The sequence below is a fragment of the Artibeus jamaicensis genome, unplaced genomic scaffold, assembly GCF_021234435.1.
Source record: "Artibeus jamaicensis isolate MK-2021 breed Jamaican fruit bat unplaced genomic scaffold, CSHL_Jam_final contig_233, whole genome shotgun sequence".
NCBI lineage: Eukaryota > Metazoa > Chordata > Mammalia > Chiroptera > Phyllostomidae > Artibeus > Artibeus jamaicensis.
Genome location: NW_026521486.1, coordinates 6,991,771 through 7,015,245, shown reverse-complemented (window position 1 = coordinate 7,015,245; position 23,475 = coordinate 6,991,771). Strand labels below are relative to the sequence as shown.

The 23,475-nt window shown below is 60.7% G+C and overlaps 1 protein-coding gene across 8 annotated transcripts in view; it reads right to left on the bottom strand.

Annotated features, from left to right (window-relative positions):
- Window positions 1-22,247, bottom strand: part of CSNK1E (casein kinase 1 epsilon) — a 30,949-nt gene extending 8,702 nt beyond the window's left edge. For 2 of the 8 annotated variants that reach the window (XM_053661823.1, XM_053661828.1), the window contains exons 1-5: window positions 13,431-13,685; window positions 10,044-10,131; window positions 2,393-2,503; window positions 2,120-2,268; window positions 502-730 (exon numbers count right to left, since the gene is read on the bottom strand). In XM_053661823.1, coding sequence (XP_053517798.1) covers window positions 502-730; window positions 2,120-2,268; window positions 2,393-2,503; window positions 10,044-10,119 — 565 coding nt within the window. In that variant the 5' untranslated portion in view covers window positions 10,120-10,131; window positions 13,431-13,685. Of the gene's footprint in view, window positions 1-501; window positions 731-2,119; window positions 2,269-2,392; window positions 2,504-10,043; window positions 10,132-11,308; window positions 11,480-12,893; window positions 12,964-13,430; window positions 13,687-22,227 lie in introns of those variants that run through there. The other 6 variants (XM_053661829.1, XM_037160317.2, XM_053661826.1 and 3 more) reach the window with 5 other exon arrangements.
- Window positions 22,248-23,475: the final 1,228 nt, after the last annotated feature.

Here is a 23,475-nt window from a genome sequence, read left to right as displayed (position 1 = left end):
GAGTGCACTGGGGCTCCTGGCCTGCTCCGTGACTGAGGGGACAGCAGCCCTGTGTGCCCAGCACTGCCGCAGGCTGGCCTGCTGCACCCCCGCGACACCCAGGCCCTCTACCGCTCTGTCTGCAGAGGCGGGACCTGTGGCTGGGCTTTCCCACCCCCCTCCGGGCCTAGTTCCTCGGGGGCCAGGACCCGTCCGTGCCACACCAATGCAGTAGGTACCCAGGTGCCTCCTCGCCTGGCCCCCCTTGGGGACAGGGCATAAGCTGTGACAGGCAGGAGGGCTGGGCTCAGATCCGGCCTTGGCCCTTGCTGAGCCACAGGACCTTACACAGGACCTGCGTTTCCCACCCCAGAGAAGTGGGGAAGCCTCCTCGCCCGCCCTCCACGGCCGCTGCGGGCAAGTCGAGCAGGCACACATGCTCCCCACACGGCAGCTCTTCTCTGAACAGGGGAGACCTGACCCCATGGCGAGTCGGAGGCCATCCGGGCCCCACTCACTCACCGATGCCCAGGTGGGTGTTGATGGAGGCGTAGCGCGCGGTGCCGGTCAGGTTCTTGTTTTCCCGGTAGGGGATGTGCTGGTGGGTGCGGGCGTCCCGGTACTTCTTGGCCAGGCCGAAGTCGATGATGTAGACCAGGTTGCCCTTCTTCCCCAGGCCCATGAGGAAGTTGTCGGGCTTGACGTCCCGGTGTATGAAGTTCTTGGAGTGGATGTACTCGATGCGGCTGATCTGGGGGAGGAGAGCGGATCGAGAGTCACTGGGCAGTCGTTCTAGGGGCAATGGTGGCCTAGAAGGGCCACCACCGAGTGTCCCGGGCCAGGCCCTGGAGGGCGGGGCTGGGGCTGGGGCTGTCGGAATGGAAACCACATACGGGGTCCTTGCCCTGGGCAGGGGGAGGAAGATGTCTGCCACCGTGTAAGATGATTTCAAGGGGCAGGTCAGGGAAGGCTCCTTGGAGGAAGTGTCATTGGGGGGACTCTGAAGGAGGAGTTCACTAAGTCTGCTGTGAGTCAGAAAGACAGTAAGGTATTAGAAATGCCAATGGCCGACTAGAAACGAAGCCCAAGAGACATCCAGGCCCTTCCGGAAGTTCTCTGCTGCCTGGCTGCACACCCTCCCAAGGCTTGGGGAGCCGGAGTCAGAGAGGCATTTCGGAGGTTGCTCTGGCAACCGGATTAAAGGGAAGGAAAGGAGAGGAGCACCAGCAAAGCCTCCACTGGGCAAGGGTGATGGAGATGAAGCACGAAGGCCAGGTTTTACCCCCTGGCTTCCGAAGTCCACCCCAGTCAGGCACACACTCGGGCCCTTCTTTGAACAGTTTGTTAAACACGACAAACCCCCGCCCCTGAATTAACACATATGCATGCGATCTGTCCTCTGGCAGGTCAGGCCGACTGGGCCTCCGCCTTCTGCAGGTCCCAGGCTCCGTTCGGCGTGGCGGAGTCTTTCCCGGCCCTTCAGAGTCTCGTGTCCTAAGAGAAGCTGACCACCCTCTGCTGCACACACACCTGTTCGGCTTAAAACCGCAGGACGGCGGTACTTCCTACAGGCCGGCCACAGACGCACACCCCTGTGCCACAAGACCCCCACGGACCATTTCGGGCCCTGAGGTCTATGCTCTTGCATGTTTTCAAGGTTCTCCTCCGTTGAGTTTATAAAGGGTTTTAGGAACTAAGGACGGCTGGTCAGTGGGCGCCTGCTCTGGACCAGGCACCATGCGGGACCCCAGAGCAACCCGGCGAAGGGCAGGCTCTCCAGAGCTGACTGAGGCTTGGAGAGCCTGGGCTCACCTACAGTCCCCAACCTGGGACGGGACCTGGGTCTGTGCCATCGTGGGTTTCACGTCACCAGAGGGCAGAGCCCCAGGCCCTACCTACTCCTGAACTCAGCAGGCCTGAAGCTGGGCCTGGGGGTCGGCACCGAGCCCCTCCAATCTCACAGCCTGTGGTGAAGGCCCCGGGTCCAGGAACCAGGGCTGTTTTATGTCCCTGGTGCTGCCTCCTGCTCCAGCGTCCACCAGAGGCAGGAGGCAGGGCAGGCACCCCCCCACCCGTGGCCAGGGGCACAATGGAGGAGCAGAGGCTGGAGGGAAACGAGGAGCCTGGCCGGGGTGCTCACCATCTGGTCAGCCAGCAGCAGCACCGTCTTGAGGCTGAACTTGCGGGAGCAGAAGTTGAAGAGGTCCTCGAGGCTGGGCCCCAGCAGCTCCATGACCATGACGTTGTAGTCGCCCTCGGCCCCGCACCACTTGATGGACGGGATTCCCACTGTGGGCCGGGACGAGGGGCTGTCAGGGGAGGCCCTTCCCGCCCCAGACCAGCCGCCAGAGCCTCGTCCCGTACCCGTCGTTCTGCTCCCCACCCCACCCGGCTGGCCTCTCAGGGCCCTCACCTCCTCCCTGCATCATCTTGTAGAACTTGCTCTCAATGTGCAGCTGGGGATGCTTCGTTTTCACACATTCGAGTTTGATGGCAACTTCTTCACCAGAAGCAATGTTGGCACCTGCCAGGGGTGGGGGAAACAAGGGTCAGGGTCCCTCAGCTGGGCGGCGGCTCTCAGGGCACTGTGGGGCACAGAGGGGCACCCCCCAGCTTGGGCAAGGGGCGAGCATGACCGCAACCCGTGCAAGGGGAAGGAGGTGAGGAATGAGCAGTGAGTCGGAGAAGCACAGACTGCCGCAGCGTAAACACCAGATTCAAGGGGGGACGGGAGGGGCTACGAAAGGCTCACAGACCACCTAAGGGGAACTCTTCCTGGAGGGTGGGGGCCACCGAGCTGGAGAGATGCGAGGCCAGTGGGGTACCAGGCTGCAGAGGAGAGAATGGGGCGGGGCGAGGCTCAGACACAGAAAATCAAACCCGACGGCACCGTGCCTCAGTTCCCTTAGCTAGGACAGCCGAGTCGGAGGGCTAGGGGCTTGGCTGACAGGCCGTCCCCTCTCAGGCCGCCGTGACCGGAGCTGCTAGAACTGAAACAGTCGGACTCAGCCCCCACACAGACAAACCACAAGTCTGGGGACACGGCCACTGGGAGAAGGTAGATGAGGATGCGGCCGGCACCTCAAATTGGGGAAAGGGTGGGGCTGTGCACCCGATGTCCCGGCGACCACTGGCTGGCCGTCTGAGGAAGGTCCCTGCGGCCCACGCCCAGCACCGGGAGAAGCCCGCGCAGACCACAAGGTTGTATCTTAAATAAAGGTGGGGCGTGAGTTGGCACAGCCACCCTGGATGGCAGGTCGGCACTTATCTAGTTAAATTAGACACACAGGACCAAGCCAGCCAACCCCCAAGGACATGCTCTTCAGAAACGGGAGCCCCAGGAGGACACGGCAAAAGCGGACACACCGATGACGCCCCAGGTGTCAACGACAGGCAGCGGCTGAATGGTGATGCAGTCACACAGAGGGATGCAGTGACAAGGGGTGGACGAGAGCTGCACACAGCACCTAGGTGGCCCCCCCCTTAATGCTGTGAATCACCATTCACAAGAGCAAAAGGGGGACGATGACCCAAAAGTCTGTCAATGGATGTGTAAGTATAAAAACTCTCTACCCATGTAGTGGAACATTACTCAGTCATGAAGAGGAATGAAGCACTAATACTTTCAGCCACAACACCAATGAACCTTAAAAACATTATGCTAAGTGAGTGAGTCAGACACAGCAGGACACAACATTGCATGGTTTCACTGCACAAATGTGCAGAAGAGGTCAACCCGCAGAGAAAGAGCAGGCTGGTGGGGGGCGGGGGCTGGGGTGACAGAGGGTCTGCCTGTTTAATAGGCACAAGGTTTTCTTTGGGGCGACAAAAATGTTTGGGGACCAGGTTCAAATGGCTGTTTGCACAGCGCTGGGAATGTACTAAATGGCACTGAATTGCAAACTTTAAAAATGGTTGATTTCGTGTTGTGTAAATTCCACCTCGGGTTTTTTAAAAAGAGAAAGAGACAAGAATGCAAGCACATTTCTGTCTGTCTCAATTCCAAAACGTGCAACACCAGAAGGCACGTAGTTCAGGGACATAAACGTGTAAGACGTCTTTCACAAAAGAGAACGATTTAAAACGTCACCAGCAGCTACCTCTGTGAGGGGACAGCAGAGGACAGGGCACAGTGGGGGCCCAGGGGTCTTCACAAGGTGACAGGCAGGTCCGACTGTGTGGTGGGGGGGGTGACTGACACCATGTACACATTCTATACGTCTTCCTTCATATTTACTTAGCATTTAATAAAAAATAAAACAACCAACATCTACAAAAAATAATGCAATGTCAGAAGAAGGGAGAGGTGCCTTTTAACTTTGGGGTAGGCACCGTTGTTATCTGACTTCAAATCCGCAAGCCATTAAAATAAAAATGGCTTCCTCACCTCCAAAAGGGGAATCCCTTCTCCAAGGCAAAAACACCCGAAGTCAAGTCCTAAGAAACGCATACTGTAACTCTTCTCATACTGTAACTCTTCTCATACTGTAACTCTTCTCATACTGTAACTCTTCTCAGCTGCGAAGAGCTGCTACAGTATAACCGGCTCCCACAGCTTGGTGGGCAAGACCACGGACTCAAAGGCAAACAGGGCACAGGATATGAACGGACCCTCCACAGAGGAAAAAAATATCATTAATGTAAAATGGCTTACTCCTATGAAAAAATGCTCTACCTCCTTGTAAGAAAAATACAGAATGATCCTGAAAGACACCTTCTCACCTACGATTGGCAAAAGCCTCCCATCCATCCCCACAAGACAACTTCCACGTCTGTTGTGGTCTGCGGGGCAGTGGGCATTTCTCCGCAGGGGGTCCAAGCGTGAACCTGTAAATGCCAGCAGGGGCTGAGTTGGCACCACCCAGCTCCCCCTTTGGAGTCTCCCGGGCACCTTTGCACAGTGCAGTACAAGGCCCGCAGCAGGCTGTCTGCTATAGGCTGTTTCCAACAGCGAAAGCTTGGAAACAACCCAAATGTCCATCGCCCTGGGGACTGGTTAAATAAAGAACAGCCCGTCCATGGAATGGAACACAATGGTGAAAGAATGAGGAAGCTCTCTCTGTGCAGAAGTGGAAAGGTCTCAAAGATGCAGGAAGTGAAAAAGCAAAGTACAAGACACTATGTATCCTACATGTTCTTTTCGGTTTAAAAAAAAAAGAAAAGAAAAGGTGGGGAAATAATATGTATCCCTGTGTGGTTGTATCTACATAAACAAACACTGAAAAGAAGCAAGAGAACCAGTAATCACTGGACCCATCAGGGTGGGCAGGGCGGGGAGGGCATCTCATTGGATACTGTGTTATACGCTATCATTTCTTTCTGCACCTTTGTGGGGCTGTAATTCACATACTGCACCATGACTCCTTTGAAGTATCCCTTCAGTGGTTTTTTAGTCTATTCACAAGATTGTGCAACCAACACCACAGTCAGTTTCAGGACATTTTCATCATCCCCAGGCACCCATTCCCCTTAGTAGCCGGTGGCTGCGCCTCCGCCTCCCCCCCAGCTCCAGCAACCACTCATTTCCTTTCTGTCTCCAGGGACGGCCTAATTCTGGACCTCTCGCAGCCATGGAATCATGCAATATGTGGTCTTGTGCTGGCTTCTTTCACTTAACTTGTTTTTGTGTTTGGGCTTTTGGTTTTGTATGTTTTCATTTTTGAGCCACATGAAATGAAACTCAGATTAAGAAAATAAAATAGATTACTGTGTCCAGTGAGCAACGGGACAGAGAGTGCTTGGCAAACTACGCAGCACTTTAGACACATCACCACTCACTGCTGGGAGGGGCCGCGCTCGGTTCTAGGGGACGTGAGGATGTGGCAGGGAGGGGAGCCCAGGCTCACTGCAGTCCCCTGGGCTGGCCAGGCCTGCTCTCCCCACCCGCACAAGAGCAGGAGAGCACAGTGGTTAGGACTTTGGGCTCTAGAGCCCAAACCCTGACTCTGCCACCTCCTAACCAGGCACCCCACCTGTAAATCAGGGCGACCGTACCTAACTCTTAATTAAGGTCGTGTGAGGTGTCAACCAGCTTAGCCACGTGCCTGACACACTGTGAAGTGCTCAAGAAACATTAGGTTTAACGACCAGTGCCAACCCCTGGGCTTCAGCGATGAGCCCGAGTACCTCAGGCACGTGTGGGACAGTGGGCGGAAAGGATGGGGACAGGGGGCATGGTGGGCTGCCTGGTCAGGGCTGCGCCAGATGGCCCACAGCACGTGCAAAGGCCCGATGGGCGAGGATGCAGGGAACCCCGCATTACGGGTAAAGATGACAGCGACAGAGGGGAGCGGGGGAGAAACTGGGCCTCGACCGCTGAGCGAACCCTGGCCTTTGGCCCGGGACTCCAGGGGCCAAGGGCCGATGCTTGACTGCAGGGTTCCTCAGCCCCCACCCTCCGGACAGTCTGCTGTGAGGGCTGTCCCGGGCCCTGCAGAGTGTGGGGCAGCATCCCCAACCTCCACCCACCAGCTGACAGTTGTATCCCCTCTTCCTTGAGTAGAAACAACCAAAAATGTCTTCAGACCTTGTCAAACATCCCCCGTGGGACGAAACTCCCTCCTCCCCTTGCTGAGACCCACTAGTGCAGGGACTGGAGAGGACCAGAGGGAGACCCAAGGCTGGGACAACGCTTCAGCCCTTAGCATCCAGCATGTGTGCGCCGGGAGGCGAGGTGCAGGGGAGAGCGCCCTCGCCGAGGTGGGAGGTGGAGGGTAGGAGCCCTCAATCCCCCTGAACTCCCTACACCAGCCCAGCCGGACCCCAGCCCGCGGGTCCTAGTGTTTGTAGAGACTGACACGCCAAAGGTCAAATGCCACACAACTTCTCTGGGACAATGGCCCGGCTGCTAGGCAATCTTCTGACTCCCACCACATGCTGGAAACCGGTCCCAGCGGCCTCCTGCCCTGGGGTCCCACCACCACTGGGCCCTGCTGCTGCCGCCTCTAATTTCTGTCCAGAAGCTCCCAGTCTTTTCTCTGCCTCCCTTAATTCTCACAACTGCGGAGCTGAGGCTCAGAGAGGTTAACTAACTGGCCTGAGGTCATACAGAACTGGCTGCAACAGAGCTGGGATTTGAAACTACACCCCGAAAGCCCCTGCTTTGCTCTGTATTCCACTCCCCTGGCATCTCATTCATTCCAGCGACAGACACACACACACGGAGCCTGGGGCTGGCCACTGCGGCCCTGCCTGGCGGAGCTCAGCCACCGCCTGTGGGAGGAACTCACTGACTCAGTGGGAAATGCTAGGGCGGGGGCGGCAGAGGCAGCTGGCCATGAGGCACGAGGCCCGGCGAGGGGGGGGCAGACTGGTTTGGAAAACAAACTTGGACACGGAGAAAACCTTGGACCTGGCCAGCCCTAGAAGGTCTGGAAGCTCAGGAAACTCTAGATGGGGAAGGGGTGACCGGCTTCACACCCACACGGACACACAGACGCAATCAGGGAGCTGGCTAGACTAGAGGTGGGGGACCAAGTATCCCCATAACCACCAGGCGGGAGTACCACTGCCTCCCATTTAGAACTGAGGGCCATTTAGACTAAAAGACCCAGAGTTCTGAGGGCATACAGCCAGCAGCTGGCAGAGTGGACGCAGGCCTGGCCAGCTCTGGACCTCGAGCAGCCAACTCAAGGCCGTAACGGAGCTGGCCCCATTCTCCTGCTGTCCCCTCACAACGCGGCCAGGAGCTGGGGAACCGGGCCCGAAGAGGAGCTGCGGGCCTGGAGGCCGCATCCACGAAGTCCTCACCTCCAACCGATCCTGGAAAGCAGGGCCTGGAGGCCGCGCCCAGCCCCACCTGCGGAGGCCATCTGGAGTCAGGCCCTGGCCGTGGCAACAAGAACGTGGCCGGAGAGCTGAACAAAGGGCGCCAGCGAGGCCAGCCGGGGAAGCCCTTCCAGCACCACTGTGCCCACGCCAGCAAGACTGGGGCCCAGGAAGGCGCTGGCAGGGCACTGTGTCAGCCCGGGGCCCCCAGGGCACACACACCCGGTGAGACCAGACAGACAGAGGCTCCTCCCCCGCCGCCGCCCGGCCCGAGGGGACCAGCAGCAAATCCCGGCTGAGGCCGAGGGACGCAACCAAAAAGGCGCCACTGCCAGGCCGAGTGTGTGCAGGGTTTTGCACGCTGCACCCTCACACACCCCCATTTTACAGAAGGGAACGCCAAGGTGGGAAGAGGCCCTCGCCTGCTCAAGGCCCACACAGCTAGTGACGGAAATGCCAGCACCCAAACTCCGGTAGAATTCACTCTGGAGCCTGTACGGCAGGGATGCATCTGGGCCCAGTTTCTGAAACAAACTATTTAGATAAATAGGAAGTCCTGCCACACGGACCAGGGACCCTAGCTTTCTGAGAGATCCTGGCCTACCCTTGTCCCTTTCTGGGCCTCAGTTTCCCTTCAACAAAAAGAAGGCCCTGCACCGGTGGGTGTTGTCTGGGAGCCGGTGTGTGTCTGTACCGCGAGCTGCCTCTGCATGCCCTCCGGTTTGAGGCTTCCGTCCGGAGCCCGGGAACCTCCATGATAAGAGGGCCCCTTCATACGCAGCCAAATCATAAAAACAGCAAGAGCACGGGCATCACAGATGGGGACACTGAGGCTCAGGGAGAGTGACCTGTCCTGAGCCACACAGCAGATGAGACGCGGACCGGGGGCCCTGAACCTGGACCTGCCCCCAAATCCCAGCCTCCCCCTGCCCTGCCTGAAGTGTGGCCGCTTCACACGCCTCGGAGGCAGGTGACAGCCATCTCCCAGCTCTTCTGCCGAAGTGGCTTCACTCACTCCCACTCTGGGCAAGCCGCAGGCTGGGCACCAGGGCAGTGGCCAGCAGCGCCCCAGCGCCTGCTGCGGCTGGAGGAGCAGGGCGTCTCAGACAAACCTCCCAACAGCTCCAGCCTGGCCGCTCCTTCCTTCCCCTCTGAGCTCCCCCGGTGCTTCCAGTAGGGGGAGCTACAGGGCGCCGGGCAACGCGCTGTGCTACTATTTACGATGCTTTCCCAGCCACGAGCCACGTCACTTCTGCCTCACGACAGCCCTGGGCCATCCAAACAACGTCATCGCTCACACTTTCCAGAAGGGGACACTGAAGCCCTGAGCGGCCACACAAGGCCAGGCCTAAAGCCCAGGTCTATCTGATGTCCCCTTCCCACGTACTGTCTTCTGGGCCCGACGTGTCACTCACACGGAGGACTGGGGGCACAAGGGCTGCCTTTCCTGGTGTTTGAGAGAAACCTGGGGGGTGGGGGGCAAGCTGACCACACTGCTTCTGAGTGAAGTGGGGACAGTGCAGGGCCGTCTCCAGATGCTGCTGTGATGGGAGGCGAAGCACGGGCCCCACTCAGCACAGAGCACATCTGCAGAGAACTGGTCTGCCCCCTCTGCCCCGTCTGCGTGCCCCCCCCCCCCCCCCCCGACTGTGCCCCTGAGGGGCTGGAAGTGGCGTTCGAAGGCAGGAGTCTCTATTGCTCCCGAGCAAGGGCAGGGGTGAGATGTCAGGGATTCGTTTAAAACAACAAAATGAGCACAGACTCAGACTTTTGAACAGGAAGCACATCCGGAGAGAGAGAGAGCCTAAAAGCAGAGACCCCTGCCTCCCCCAAGGATGCTGGGGCAGCCTGCGTCATTCTGAAGCCTGCCTGGGCTGAACTCCAGGAGGCCGAACTGCAGGGAGGGGGCCGAGCTGGAGCAGGCAGGAGCCCGGCCTCCCTGTCCACCAGCGTCCTCCGGGAGACGAGAGATGGGGTGCTCTTCCAGCCCGGGCTTTCCCACGCCCGGCGGAGACCTAGGGCATCCACAGCTGGAACCAGAGCTAAAAATACCCTCCCCTGCCCGGCGCAGCAAGCAGGAACCCCGCCCTGTCTGTGTGAGGAGCCCCTCGTCCCAACCTGCCGCTTCTGCCCCCACTGGAGATGGCCCTAGGGACAAAATGACTAAACCATGCCACCGCAGCTGCGGAACCAAGTGCCAACTTCACAGCCTGAAATCTTGGCATCTTTCCTCTTCCTTGTCCCCAAAGTTGTACCAGGGGCCCCAGAACCACTGAGCAGGAGCCAAGCATACTCACCCAGGTAGATATCTCCGAAGGACCCGCTCCCAATCTTCCGGCCCAGGCGGTACTTATTCCCCACACGGAGCTCCATGATTCGCTCTCACTGTGGAGGGAAGTAGAAACACAGGGGTCAGAGAAGTGGGGAGCTGAGTCCCATCCCTCCCCCAATAAGGCCAGCCAAAGCCACAGGAACTGGGAGACCAGCACTGTCCCTCCCACTGTCCAGGAAGGGGACTGGCCTGGCCTGGGGAAAACCAGGTATCATCAGGTGGCCCGAGAACCTCCGCATTTGGGCAACGGCCGAGGCAGGCTCACGGCAAAATGGAGACAAGGCCTGGGGGGGAACTTTGGGGGACCCCCACTTGGGACCCTCCAATAGGAGCCTCTCAGGGACAGGCCAGTCACAGTGGCCCAAGCCCCTAAAAAGGAAATCGAGGACAGAGGGTGATGGGGAGGGGGCATGCAGGAGCTGATTGGCCTGGGGGTGCTACCATGGCAACCACCAGCAAGTTCCAACTTCGGGGGATGGGAAAACAAGCTGAACAGAAGGTCCCTAGGAAACTGCTCAGCCCCTTTGGACTCAGAAATTACTGAGTCGCCCTGGCCACGTCCCCACCCCAGGCTTCCGGTGCCAAGAATCAGAGGCCAGGCCTCCGAGGCCTGGTCCGCTCTCCCCAGAAGCCAGACTGTGCGTTTGCGGGGTGCCCTACAACGTAGTCTCCTCTCGACCTTGTGACACCAAGAAGCTCACACAGGCCGCTCTGGACATACTCCTTCGGATGGACCGCTTGGGACTGACTGGCCTCCTTCAGGCCCAGAACCCTCGGGAGGGTCTTCTAGGAGGGCAGCTGAGCAAGCCAAGGGACCCGAGCCAGGTTCTTGGCCCTGGCTTCTGAGCTCCTGTGGGGCGGGGGGCGAGGAGTGCTGACGTGAACAGCTCCCCTATGTCCTGTGCCCCAAGCCTGTGGGACGTTGGGGTCCCTGGTGGAGACCCCTCTGCTCTGGCCTGGGGCAAAGGTCTGGGCACTGGGGGCTGGCCAGCAGAAGAGGAAACTCCTCAGCGGGGGGTACTCTTCCTCTGTGGGGGGAGAGGGGACACTGGGTTGTGACACTGAGGGAGATGGAGGACCCCCACGATCTCTCCATGCGGACACGAGGGCCACCACAGAAGACAGCCAGAGGGGTCTTCCTCTGAGACCAGGAACTCGGGCCCAGAGAGGCCATGCCCCCTGACCACCCTGCCCCACCCCACCTCACCAAATCAGAGGCTGTCTCCTCACCTGCGACCCACACAGGGTTCTCGCCTCCCCACCTGGTGGCCTTGCACCCACACAAATAAGGACTCAGCTCATGCCAGAGCTGGCAGGCAAAGAGGAGCTGTGCCAGGCACAGAGGCTCTGCCCCTTCCCCATGCCAAGTGCTAGCCCCCAAAGCCAGCCGCACAGGGGAGGGAGACCAGAGAGGTCTAGTCCGCGGGAGGCCAGGCCCGAGACCGCCCTCCGCCAGAGGTAAGGCGCCAGGAGCGACATCAGCCCCAGCACCTGGCACCCAGGGCGCCGCCACCAGCCTTCCCCAGTGGCCACAAGGAAGTAGCCTGCACCCTGGAGCTGGCCAAACTCTGGGCTCTTGACCAAGGGCCTCTGCGTCCACGCCCGGCCGGTCCCGGCTGAGATGCCAGGGCTGCCAGCGGCACGCTCTCCACAATCGCAGGAAACCCACGCGCCACGCACCTCATATCCCCACCGTCCGGCGCGCGCGCACTCCAAAAGAGAAGGAAAGCAGGCGCACACCAAGAGCCCCGCCGCGGTGCGCAGGGGTGGGGGCGGGGAGGCGCGGGTGTGTACACACACACAAACACACAAACACCCTCCCGGGCCTGTGCCCCGCCGACGCCGATTCAGACACCGCACTCGGCAGCCGGGGACGCCGCAGGTTCGAAAAGGCACCTAAATACACCCGCATCCCATATTACATAAATACCCACGCCGGGTTACATAAATACCCGTGCCCTCCGTCTGCGTGTCTTACATAAATACACTGCACGGGACCCCCCAGCCCCTCCCCACTCCCTGGGCCACCAGCAGGGAAGGGAGAAGAGAAGTGCGAACCACGGACCCTGCAGGGGCCACCTCCGCTCTGCGCCGGCCCAGCGCGCAGACCCCAGGCAGAGCCCGGTCCCGGCGCCAGGGCCCCCGAAGGCCTCCGGGAGGGGACAGGAGAGGCTCTCCAGCTCCTTGCTGCTTCTCCCATGGGGGGCAGGGGCAGGAGGGGGGACAAACGATTTAAAAGAAAAAAAAAAAGCCACACGAAGACTCGGAGTTTCAGTTAGTTACACTCACACAAACTACCAAGCACCCCGCTCGAGGCAGTTACTTACACCCTGTGGCCCGCCCCTGTCCCTGCCAGGACCCTAGTCCCTGGACGTAAAATAAAACTTGGAAACATCCTAGACAGAAAGCACAGGAGCCCCAAACACGGGCATTTGGGGTGCAACTCAGATACTCTGGATCCCCTTCTTCTCCCTGAGGGAGGCTGCGCCAAGAACAAGATATGCAAGAAACCTAAAGGAGAGTTGGGGAGGGGGCCGCCCCGCCTCGAGCCCGGGCGTGCGGAGGAGCTCCGGAGTCCTGTCTCCCGAGACGCGGGGTGGGGGGTGGGGGGGCCGCGGAGTTGTGTGCTCCACAGAGACTCACAAAACACAGATTTCTCACAGGCACAGCCGGGAGAACCCGATCTGACAAATAACCCCCACCCCTTTCTTTCTCTCCACAAAGGAAAACAGAACCGGCGGCTGGGTGACTACACGCCCCTCATCTCGGGGCCCCCAAGTGCCCCCATCCCACCCGCGGGCACAGCCTGGCTGACCCCCAGGTCCGGAGCGCGGAGCCGGGAGAGAAGGGAACGCGCTGCTGCTGGCTGTCCGGTGAGACAGACAGGCAGACAAACGGAAGCCCGGGTCTGGAGGAGAAGCTCGAGTCAACAGTGTCGGATGCCCCCGCACCGGACCCCCTCCCTCAACGTGCCCAAGTCAGAGCCCTAGGTGGCCACCCGGGCGGGCAGTGGCCTTGAAGGGTCCAAGCTAGGGGAGGCGGAGGCAGGCCGGACGGGGTGGAGGGGCGCCCTCCCCCCGCGAGCCTGCAAAATAATAGTCACCCTCCTCCTCCTCCTCCTCCTCCTCCGCCTCCGCCTCAGCCGCGCCTTTGTCCTCGCCCGGCCGAGCGGGCGGCGCCTGGACGGCCCCCCCCCCCCCCCCCGCCGGGTTCCGAGCGCTAACGAGCGGGTGTCCGCCCTGCCCTGCCCTCCCCTCCCTTCTCTCTCTCGCGCAAAAACAAAGAGGCGGAGGGAGCCCCGTTTCCCCCGGGTTTGCGCCCCTCCGCGAGCCCCCGGTCTCCCAATATTTACCCCGCTGGGACGGTGCCGGTGCCCGGCCGCTGCTCCGGGGGCTGCCGCGAGCGGGGGCGGCCCGCCGGGCCGGATGCTGGAGGATTCGCGGAGCCGCCCGGCGTGCCAGCCTCTCCCGGCCCCGCCGCCGCTGCTGCCGCTGCTGCCGCGCTCCGCTCCGCTCGGCCCCGGCCGGGCTCTGGCTCTGGGCTCTCGCAGCGGCCGCCGCCTCCCTCCGCCGGGCCCTCCAGCCCGCCCGCCCCCGCCGCCGGCTCGCGCTCCCGCCCCGCGCGCGCCCGCGGCTCCCATTGAGCCCCGGGCCCGCCCGCTGATGTCATCCCCGGCCCGCCGCCGCCCCGGAGGATTTAAAGGGCCCGCGCCCTCCGCTCCCGGGGACGCTGGGGGGCCACGGCAGGGACACACGGCCCCCCGGCCGTGCGGGGGGGTGGGGAGCCAGCGGGAACGCGGCCTTGGGGGGGCGGGGAGCACACGGAGACGCTGGCACCCCGGGAACGCGGGGCGGGCGGGAGGGCGCACGCGAAGCTGCGGTGATCTGGACCCCAAGCCCTTCTCACCCCTGGGCCCCGCCGGGGCCTCCCGTCCTCTCCCGGCCCGCGGCGCCCCGCCGAAGGCGGTGGGCACGCGCTCCGGCGAAAGGAGGGGGTTTGGGGAGTTGGGGCGCACTCCGACTTCCGGCCCCGAGGGCTGCGGACGCGGCAGGCCGACCGCTGGGGGCGAGGGGACTGGCGGGACCAGAAGCGATGGACGGACGCTGACCAAAGGTCCAGAGGTGGCCACGGCGCAGCTGCTCTCCACCCTCACCCCCACCCCGAAAAACCAAAGGCAAAGACCTTTCCCTTCGCCCTCCGTTCCCTTCCTGCCGCTGAAACGGACGGGCACGCGGCAGACTCAGACCTACCCTCCTTCCCCCCGGGGGGCGCGGGGCGCCCGCGTCCCGGCCCGAGTTCCGGACTTGCGGGAAGGACCCTGCCTCCTGGGGTCCCCGGGAGAATTAATTTAGGTCTGCCGGCCTCCAGAGTCGCCATGAGAGGTTCCAGGGCAGCGGTGTTCAAACAATGGTGTTTTCACTCTGGTCGCTGCGAAGCTCCGAATTATGACCCACGTCCACTCACACAACTGTGCCCGGACCCGCAAACCGCGAGTGCGCTGTACCCACGTCCGGAAGCACGGTTCCCGGGAAGAGTCGCTTCTACAATAGCTTCTACAATAACCGCATCTTCCTCGTTGCCCGAGGCACTGAGTCATGCGGGGGCCCAGAAGGGTGGGAGCCCCACGGACCGGGCTGTCTGTCGCAGAATAGGAACTGGCCCAGAGAGGGAAGGGCCCAGGGCCGGGCAGCACAGCAAGATGGCTCTGTTCTCCATACCGTCCGGGGAGGCTGAGTCTCCTGCCCAAGAACAGGAGAAGGGAGGGCAAGCCTCGCAGGAGAGGCGTACGGCGGGCAGCTGGGGACCTGCCCTCACTGCTACCTTGGCCAGAGCAAGGGGCCGGGGCCAGACCAAGGTGGCGGGCTTCAAGTGGCCAGCCTGGTGTTTTCTGTCATTTGTTTTGTTAATTGGTTCCCAATGTTTTTTTCTTTAAGATTTTATTTATTCATTTTTAGAGAGGAGAAAGAGAAACATCAATGTGTGGTTGCCTCTCATGCTCCCACTACTAGGGACCTGGCCTGCAACCGAGGCACAAGCTCTGACTGGGAATTGAGCCCTCGACCCTTCTGTTCACAGGCCAGCACTCGGTCCACTGAGCCACACCAGCCAGGGCTCGTTCCCAGTGGTTTTAAAGATTTCACACCACGGGTCCACATTCTCTACTTTTCCTGAAGCACTGGGAGAACCGGCAACTCCAGGCCCAAACTTACACGGAGTCCCGGCCACACTCAGCTGGCGTGGGCAGCAGCCACCCACCCTCCGTGGTCACAGCCCAAGGGTCGCATCTTGTTTCCTCACATCAGCTCGCTTTACCCGTATTTGCCCCTCCCTTCATCGCCTGGAGGCCCCCAAGTGCAACCCTGCCCCAGAGGCCAGCCGCCCCGCCCCACCACCAGCACCCCTCCCTTTGCCGTCTGTTTCCACGCCACCCCCGCTAATGCTGGGGCCTGCGTCGATGGAGACCAGCCCTCCCCGAGGCCACCCAGGGCCCAGGCCAGGGCCAGAGGCTGAGAGTGCCTGACACACTGAGCAGGGGCAGGGTGCACCCCTGTGTCCCCCGTCCTCGACACCCCAACCTTTCGACCTGGGTCCCGCTTCTCAGTTGTGGGCCCTCCCGGCCCGGAAGGGACTAGTACTCCTCCAGCGCCCACAGAGCACCCGGCACTGCCCCGGGGAGGTTATCTCGGCGAATCCTCTCAGATGACCACAGATTAAGTCCTGCTCCATTCTCGTGGAGAGGATCTCAGGCCTGCCTACGGGCACGCGTTAACCAGCAGCTTCCAGTCCAGTCCCATGTCGCATCCCCATTCCACAACTTGTAACCACTGCCACCCCCCACCTGGGCTGAACCCAAGATCCCGGTCAGTTCCCTGGGCCTCCAGTTTTAAGACTCAGTCCTCCCCCCAAAGGTCTGCTCCTCCTCTCTTCTGCTGTCCCCACCCATGTCTGCCCGGGGAAAAGCTTCTCAAACACACCCCTGCTTAGCTGTGCTATGGGCCCAAGTTATCTGCCTTCCTACACCCCTCAAAGACCAACCCCTGCATCCTTCTAAAGAGCTTTTCGGCCCAGCCCTAAGGAGAAACAAAAGCCAATTGAGGAATTAAGATAAATCTCCCTAGCTGGTGGTGTGGCAACGGGTTGAGTGCTGGCCTGTGAACCAAAGGGTTGCTGGTTTGTGTCCCAGTCAGGGCTGTGGGCCAGGTCCCCTGTTGGGGCCGCATGAGAGGTAACCACACATTGATGTTTCTCTCCCTCTCTCCCTCCCTTCCCCTTTCTCTTAAGAAAAAAAAAAAAGACATCTGGGCCTGACTTCTCTCCAGACTAGATTCTGCATGATTCTGTGTCTCACCTCCCAGCTTTAAATGCCAAGAGCGTGGCCAGCTTGAGTTCCCCGAGCCCCCACCCTACACACCCACCCGCCCACCTGGAAGATGCGGTAGGGACCCAGTAGGTGTCGGGGAGTCCCTGCTCACCGTGGGTCCTGCCCTGGGGTTCGGCCACTCCGCGCTGGGTCAGGAAAAGGAGTCCCTCAGCACCTTTCCAGTCTGACCTGTGCACCTGTTTCCTTGGCACCCCAGAGCACCAGCTGGGGATCTCCAGGACAGCCCTGGACGTGCCACATCAGGAGGCTACGACAGACGAAGCCAGTGACGGGGAGGCGGGTTCAGTCCTCCCAAACCTGAGTCTCCACTGTGGGCACCTCATTCACTGCAGGTCAGGTCCTGACCCCATCTGCTCCCGGGGCCTCAGCCCTGGCGGTTCCCACCACGAGGCGCCTCTCCACTCGGATGCCGGTGCTCATTCCCTCACCACCCTCCGGTCTTGCCTCCTGAGTCGCCTTCACGGAAAAGCTCTCCAGCCCTCCCAGGGTAAGATTCTAGCCCCCCCAGGGCACTGCCTCCCCCCTTCCCTGCTTCTGTTTTTCCTGGCACTTATCACACTGTCTAGCATATTCCACATGGTACTCATTTGAATTTTGGGGGGGTGAGTCTGAGTCTCCCCCTAGAATATAAGTTTCACAAAGTCAGGGAGTTAATGCAACTTGGGGACACCGCTGTCACCAGTGTCAAGCATGGCGTCAGCACACAGGCCGTAGTGAGCGAGCACTTGCTGCATGCGTGAACGGGTGGGCTGTGAGGGGACAGCCTCCGCTCTCTGACGGAGGTTAAGGACCGTCACTTTCCTGAGCACCTACTGTGTGCCAGGCCCTCTACGAGACACGTTATCTGCCCTGACTCGTGCAGCTACCCTCAGCGGACATAGTGGCCTGGCACAGGCCTGCGCTTAGCCATGTCCCCCAGGCCGGTGCAGGACACAGTTCTGAGACAAGCCCCCATGCCCCTGCCTCAGACTCCTGAGCCCCTCCACTGCAGAAGCAGCTCCGGGCCCAGGCGCGGGTCACAGGGGCCCATGGGGCTCCTTTAGTCCAACTCCATCATGTTGGAGACTGAGACCCAGGCAGCCTTGCTCAAGGTCACAGCCGGACCAGAGACAGGACACCTGTGGTTAAGAGGCTGCCTTCAAATGCTGAGTCTGCCCCTGTTTAACTGTGTAACCCCAGGAGAGTTCCTTACAGTCTCTGAGCCTCATTTGTAAGTGGGGTTAACATAGAGGGCCATCCCCCAAAACAACCTCCCCCAAGAGAAGCCCTGAGTGACAGGAAGGTATTGACACTGTCATTGGTCTGAGGAGCAGACAGGGAGAGAAATCCGGGCCACCCGATTCGACTCCTTCTAGCACCACTGACTGCGTCTCCAGCTTCTTCTTCCCTGCTTTACCTTCCCACGGAGGAGCCCCCACCAGCCCCTCCGAGGTGGGGTGGGTTGGAGGTGCACAGACCTGTGTGGCCCAGGGGCACCGCTGGCCTCGCCCGCCCTGTCTTTCCCGGGGTCGGGCTCCGGGAGGCCCTGCAGGAAGTTGCTCTGGGGCCTCCCTCTCCTCGGCTGCCACTCCCAGCCCCGCCGGCCTGCAGAGGCTGCCCTGGTGCCTCCTCCCTGCCCTGCCAGGCCTCAGCTCCGGCCCCCAGCCCCTTCCATGATGTCCCACCCCCCCGCCTGCCCCCAGGGCCATGCCCTATCTCCCATTCGTGTCATCCAGGCTTCCCCCAGTGACCTCGCCACACCATCCGGTCTGGTCAGATCATTCCCCAGCAGTGGGTCCTCCCTCCTCCTCCATCTTTGGCAGAGAAGCCGAGGGGATGGGCAGCAAGGGGCCTGGACCAGGGGCCTGGAGGCCAAGTTGGAGGGCGAGTTCAGCCACTGAGACTCCGTGGGGACTTGGAGGGTTCACAACCCCTCTCTGGGGAGCTGGAAAAGGGGACCTCCTGAGCTCTTTCTTCAGCCTCCACATCTGTAAACTAAGGGCTGAACTGGGTGGGGACTGGCCTGTACGGTCCATATCCAGGTACTTGGTTGATGAAGACCCCGAGATCACACACGTCCGGGCTGGGGTAGGAGGGAAGGGCCCACCTGCCACCCCCAACCCCATATGCAAAACCTGTGCCCTTCCCACCAGCTCTGCCTGCCAGTGTATTCGGGGCCTGGCCGCCACTCACGTGCTTCCCGCACTCTGACACTACGGACATCTGTTACTGGCGAGGTCACTTCCTCTGCTTCTGAAGATGCACCTGCGGCTCCCCCTGTCCTCAGCATGAAGTCCAAACTCCTTCCCTGCTGTGACCGGACTCCCACCTGCCTCCCACACCTCATCTCTGCCTGAGTCTTGCTTCCTCCTGGTTTTCTTGCATTTCACCGCACCTCAGGGCCCTTGCACTTGCTGCTCCTTCTGCCTGGAGTCACCTCACCCCAGTTCTTTAATGGCTGCCCCCCTACGCATGGTTCAAGCCACAGCTCAAAAGTCACCTCCTCATGGGGGCCTTCCCTGACCACGCCATCCGGTGGGTCCCCTTCCCCTCAGTTCCCCATTCCTGGAGAGCCCCGCCTTGTTTCCTTCATGGCACTTACTGCAGGCTGAAAACACTAACTTGTTCGTTTTTAATGTTCTTGAACATACACTAAGAGAAAGAAACCCTCCGATAAGTGCTCTTGTGGGTGCCCAGGTGGTAAGGAGCGCCCGGTGATATTTGTGCGGGTGTGTGGCCGTGGGGGTAGAGGCAGGGCGTGGCACTTTCTGTTCCTCAGGGACGGCCCGTGGCCCGTGGCCCCTCCCACCCCACCCCTCGGTCTCAAGGGCTCACGGTGGGGAGCTCTCAGCCCCTCCCCTCCACCGGGGCAGCCCCTTGCTCAGGTTCCCTGTGCTGCTGGTCTTCTCAGGGGAAATCAGCTCCCAGAGGAGGCAGGACACTGATCACAGGTCCCACAGACGTAGAGAGCGTTAAAAACGCCGGCACGTCACCGAGGGGCCACATCACCCTGCCTCCAACACCGTCCCCCGCCCACTGCGTACTTCCTTCCACTTCGTCTATGTCACCTTGCTGCCCCTCTGGGCACACCTGTCCCCTCTGCAGGGCACAACCTGCTGTTTGCCCCGCCGCCAGCTCTCCCCAAAACTTGCTCCTTCCATCATGTGGGAAGCCACGGAATGCCATTCCCAGGACACGGGCACTCGTTAGCGGGGCCACGGGAATTCAGGTGATTACCACGGCCAGTGACCCCAATTCCCACAGTGACTCTTGTCCACTCAGCACAGCTGGTGCCACTCATCACTTCCTCACCACGTCACATGTCTGTCCACAGACACTTCCTGATGCCAGCTCCGTGAAGGGCCTGAGAGATCTGCTCTGGACCCTGCTAGCCAGGAGGTGATGACCCACGCAGGGAGGCTGGCTGCGTACACGCGCACACACACACACACACACGGACTAACATGCTAACGAGGGCATGTTAGATGGCCAGGGCCAGGAACAGACCATGGAACTCGGGGTCAGTGACTGGGGTCTCTTCACTACACGAATACAGTCCAGACAAGCCCCTGAGTCCCCTCCCGACCGGCTGCCCCAGGCCCCTTCTGCAGAGGAACTGGGGAGCTGCCCCTGGGGAGGACAGGTTGGAGCAGGGCTTGAAGGTGGGCAGATCTGGAGGGTGGGAGTCTGGAAGGGAACGGCCTGAGTGAACATGCCAGGGTAGGAACCGCAGACATTTTGGGGCGAGGGGCCACTCTGGGGAGACCGGTTGAGTGGCACCCTGGGGGGGTACAGCTGAAGAGGAAGGTGGAGGTGGGCAGGGTCCCCAATCCCTGAATGTGGGACCGATCCACTGGTTCACTCACAACAGCTTTGAGTTTTGCACGTGGAAGGGAGAAGACCAAGCAAGCTCACAGGTACGCATTTACCGGTGTGCCAGGGGCCTCACCGGGCACCGACCTTGGACCGGATGTTTAATTCTACAGCAAGCCCAGGATCTGGAGATCATACCACCTGTTGTACAGGTAGAAACCCGATGCTGAGGGAGTTTAAGAGAATCTGACCTAATGTTCACAAAGGTTCTGAAAGACTCCACTTTACCTTCCCAGACCCACCCTGGCGCCTCCCCCTGCCTTGGGCACTGCACCTTAGTATGCCTTTGTCTTCCTCGGTGTGTGCCAACTGGGACCTGCCCACATACCTGAGGTTCCCACTCAATGTGTCCCCTTGACCTTCACGACACCGTGAGCCTGCCCTCTCACTCTGGAAGCATCCAGGGGGTTCTGGTGACCACTGAGGGAGCCGTCACCAACATGGGTGCTTGTACCCAGGAAGTTCAGTAAGTGATCCACTGGGTGGGGGGGATCTGAATTTGTATTCTTTAGTTTTCAATCTTAATGTTCCAAATATTCCATATTGATATATGCTTTTATAATGCACACATTAGCACAATAAAACATTCATACCTAAGTGATAACAAATATATATATATATATGTGTGTGTGCGTGTGTGTGTGTGTATACATACACATCGAATACAAAATGCACGCTCAGAAATGTTTTCACCGACGGGGTGTGCCACTGAGGTCGGCATCCGCGTTTGAGGACCCCCCGCAATGAGTTCCCCCTTGAGAAGCAGCGCTGTAGGGGCCCCGCTTCAGCAAGCCGGGTTCGAATCCTTAATCAGCTTCTTCTGGGCTGTGTGGCTGGGTGAGTCAGTAGAAGCTTCCTAGCCCTCAGCTTCCTCCTCTGGGAAGTGGAGAGGCAAGAACACCCACCTCGGGGGGTCAACAGGGAGAGATGTCCGTGAGGCCCGTGGCCCAGAGCCGGGCACCTGAATGCAGGTGCAGTGACCACCACTTTGGCGGACCCTGCCCCGTGGAGTGGGCGGGCAGCGTGAGGCCAGCGCCCGGGACAGGTCGCTAGAAATCAGCGTGACCAGGGAGAACACAGACATCATGAACACGGAGGCCCTTTTTCTGCCCGAATCACGGGGAACAGGGGAGGACTTTCTATATAAATTATCTCACTTAATCCTCACAACACCTGGGGGGAGTGGCTTTGTGTGGCCACTTCCCAGGGGTGAGAACCAGCGCTGGGAGACAGCAGAAGTCTCTCCCAGGGTCCCAGGGTCCGAGGAGGCGGTCGCGGCCCTGCGACCTGGAGCCCATGTTTTCCCGGTTACGCCTCCCCGCCTTCACCCCGATCCCTCCTCCGAGTGTTCAGACTGGTGCCCCGCGAGGGCCCATCCCTCAAATTAACCGTAGACAGCCATTAAACAGAATGACCTCACATACACAAATGACTAAGAACAGCACGAGAAGATGCATATGTCACAGTATCGGGGGGGGGCAAGACCCCAAAACTGTACACGCAGCCTGGCAAAACTGCACGGCAGTGATTCCGCACAGCAGGGACTGGAAGGAAACACCGCGGATGACGTCCCCCTACTTTTCCCCATTTGCCGACTAGTCAGTCACTGCGTGGAACTTTTACGACGAAGAAAAGATATCATGCAAAACGTAATAATACATTTGGGGTTGAAATATCTGGAAACCTGCTGTCTTCTTGCTCTTCCGCTTCCCATCCTTCAAATCCCCCCAAAGCCTGTGCTTTCAGGACAACGTGACGCCAGCGGGAGACGACGTAGGAGTTTGGGGAGCGTCCAGCACCTCCAGACCCACGTCAGCGCCTTCTCCTGGACCAGCCCGCTCTAGCCAGGCTCCCCCTCTCTGCCGAGTGAGGACCCCCACGCCGGACCCTCGTCTCAGCCCCCGGAGATGCTCACCTGACACCCGCGCTCTGCCTCAGATGCGAGATGCGCACACCTGTCCCTCCAGGTGAGGACGCGGCCGGGCGCTGCGCACCGGGAGGAGGGCACCCGCGGAGGGGGCGGTGCGCTGACGTCATCGCCGGCCCCGCCCCGGTTCAGGCCACGCCCCCGCTTCCTGGCCCGCGGGGGTTCGTGCTTCTCGTGTTTACGCGCTGAGGTGCTGGGGACACTTCAGCCCACGAGCACGCCGCGGACCCGGGCCCCCGGCCGTCAGCCGTGCCCGCCGGAGGGGCCCTCCGAGGGCGGCGCTCGGGGGTGGGCGGGCTGCCCGGGGGTCCGGCTTCTGCAGCGAGGGCGGAGCCGCGGAAGAGCGGGATCCCTTCCGCCCCTAGCGCACCTGCACCCGGTGCTCGTGGTTCCGCTGGGCTCGGGACCCCAGGCTCAGCTCCCCTGCGGTCAGGAGAGGGACGGAGGGAGCGTCTGGTTCCCCGGGGGGTCTCCGCGCTGCCCTCACTGCCGGTGGCGCCTCCCGCCTCTCCTGCTAAGAAACCCGGGGGCGCGGGGAGGGGGGCGGCCCGTAGGTGTGAGTCGGGACCTTGGGGGTTGAGGAGTGTGACCCCGGCATCTGACATCTGCAGTGGGCGACCGGTCCCCTCTCCGGAGTGTCCGAGATCGTTCCTATTCGGCGAAGGTGCGCGCGGAAAAGCCAGCCTGCGCGGGCGGCAAAAACCCCTTGTTTGGAAAGGCCCTCGGGTTCCATCAGCGAAGGGCTTTAAAACTGTGCTCGCCCTTGGACCCTGGAATTCCTCCAAGTCTGGAAATTCATCCTAAGGGAGTAACTCGGAATACGTGTTCCTCGTGGAGTCCTTTAAAGTGGTGAAAATTGGAACTAGTCTGGGGGAGAGGCGGGGGGGGGCGGTGGAGGTCGGGCCGTGGCGGCGACCGCACACACGCGCAGGGGAACGTTGCACAGCCTTTTACAAGTTGTGTTTACAACAGCGGAGAGCGAGGTGAGGAAATAGGCTAGAATGTCCAGAGAGCACAAGCAGGATGTGAACGCGCGGTGGCAGCGGGATTGCCACTGGACTTAACAGCGGAACACGAGCCTTTGGAAGCTCTTCTGGAACCGACTGGCGCGACACCGGTTAACAGAAGCACCCAGGTTTCTCACGTGCAGGACTGTGATGCATCACCTGTGTGCGGTGTCGGGCGGTTGCCACCCAAAGTCCAGTCTCCCTGTCAGCTTTGACCCCCCAAAACATT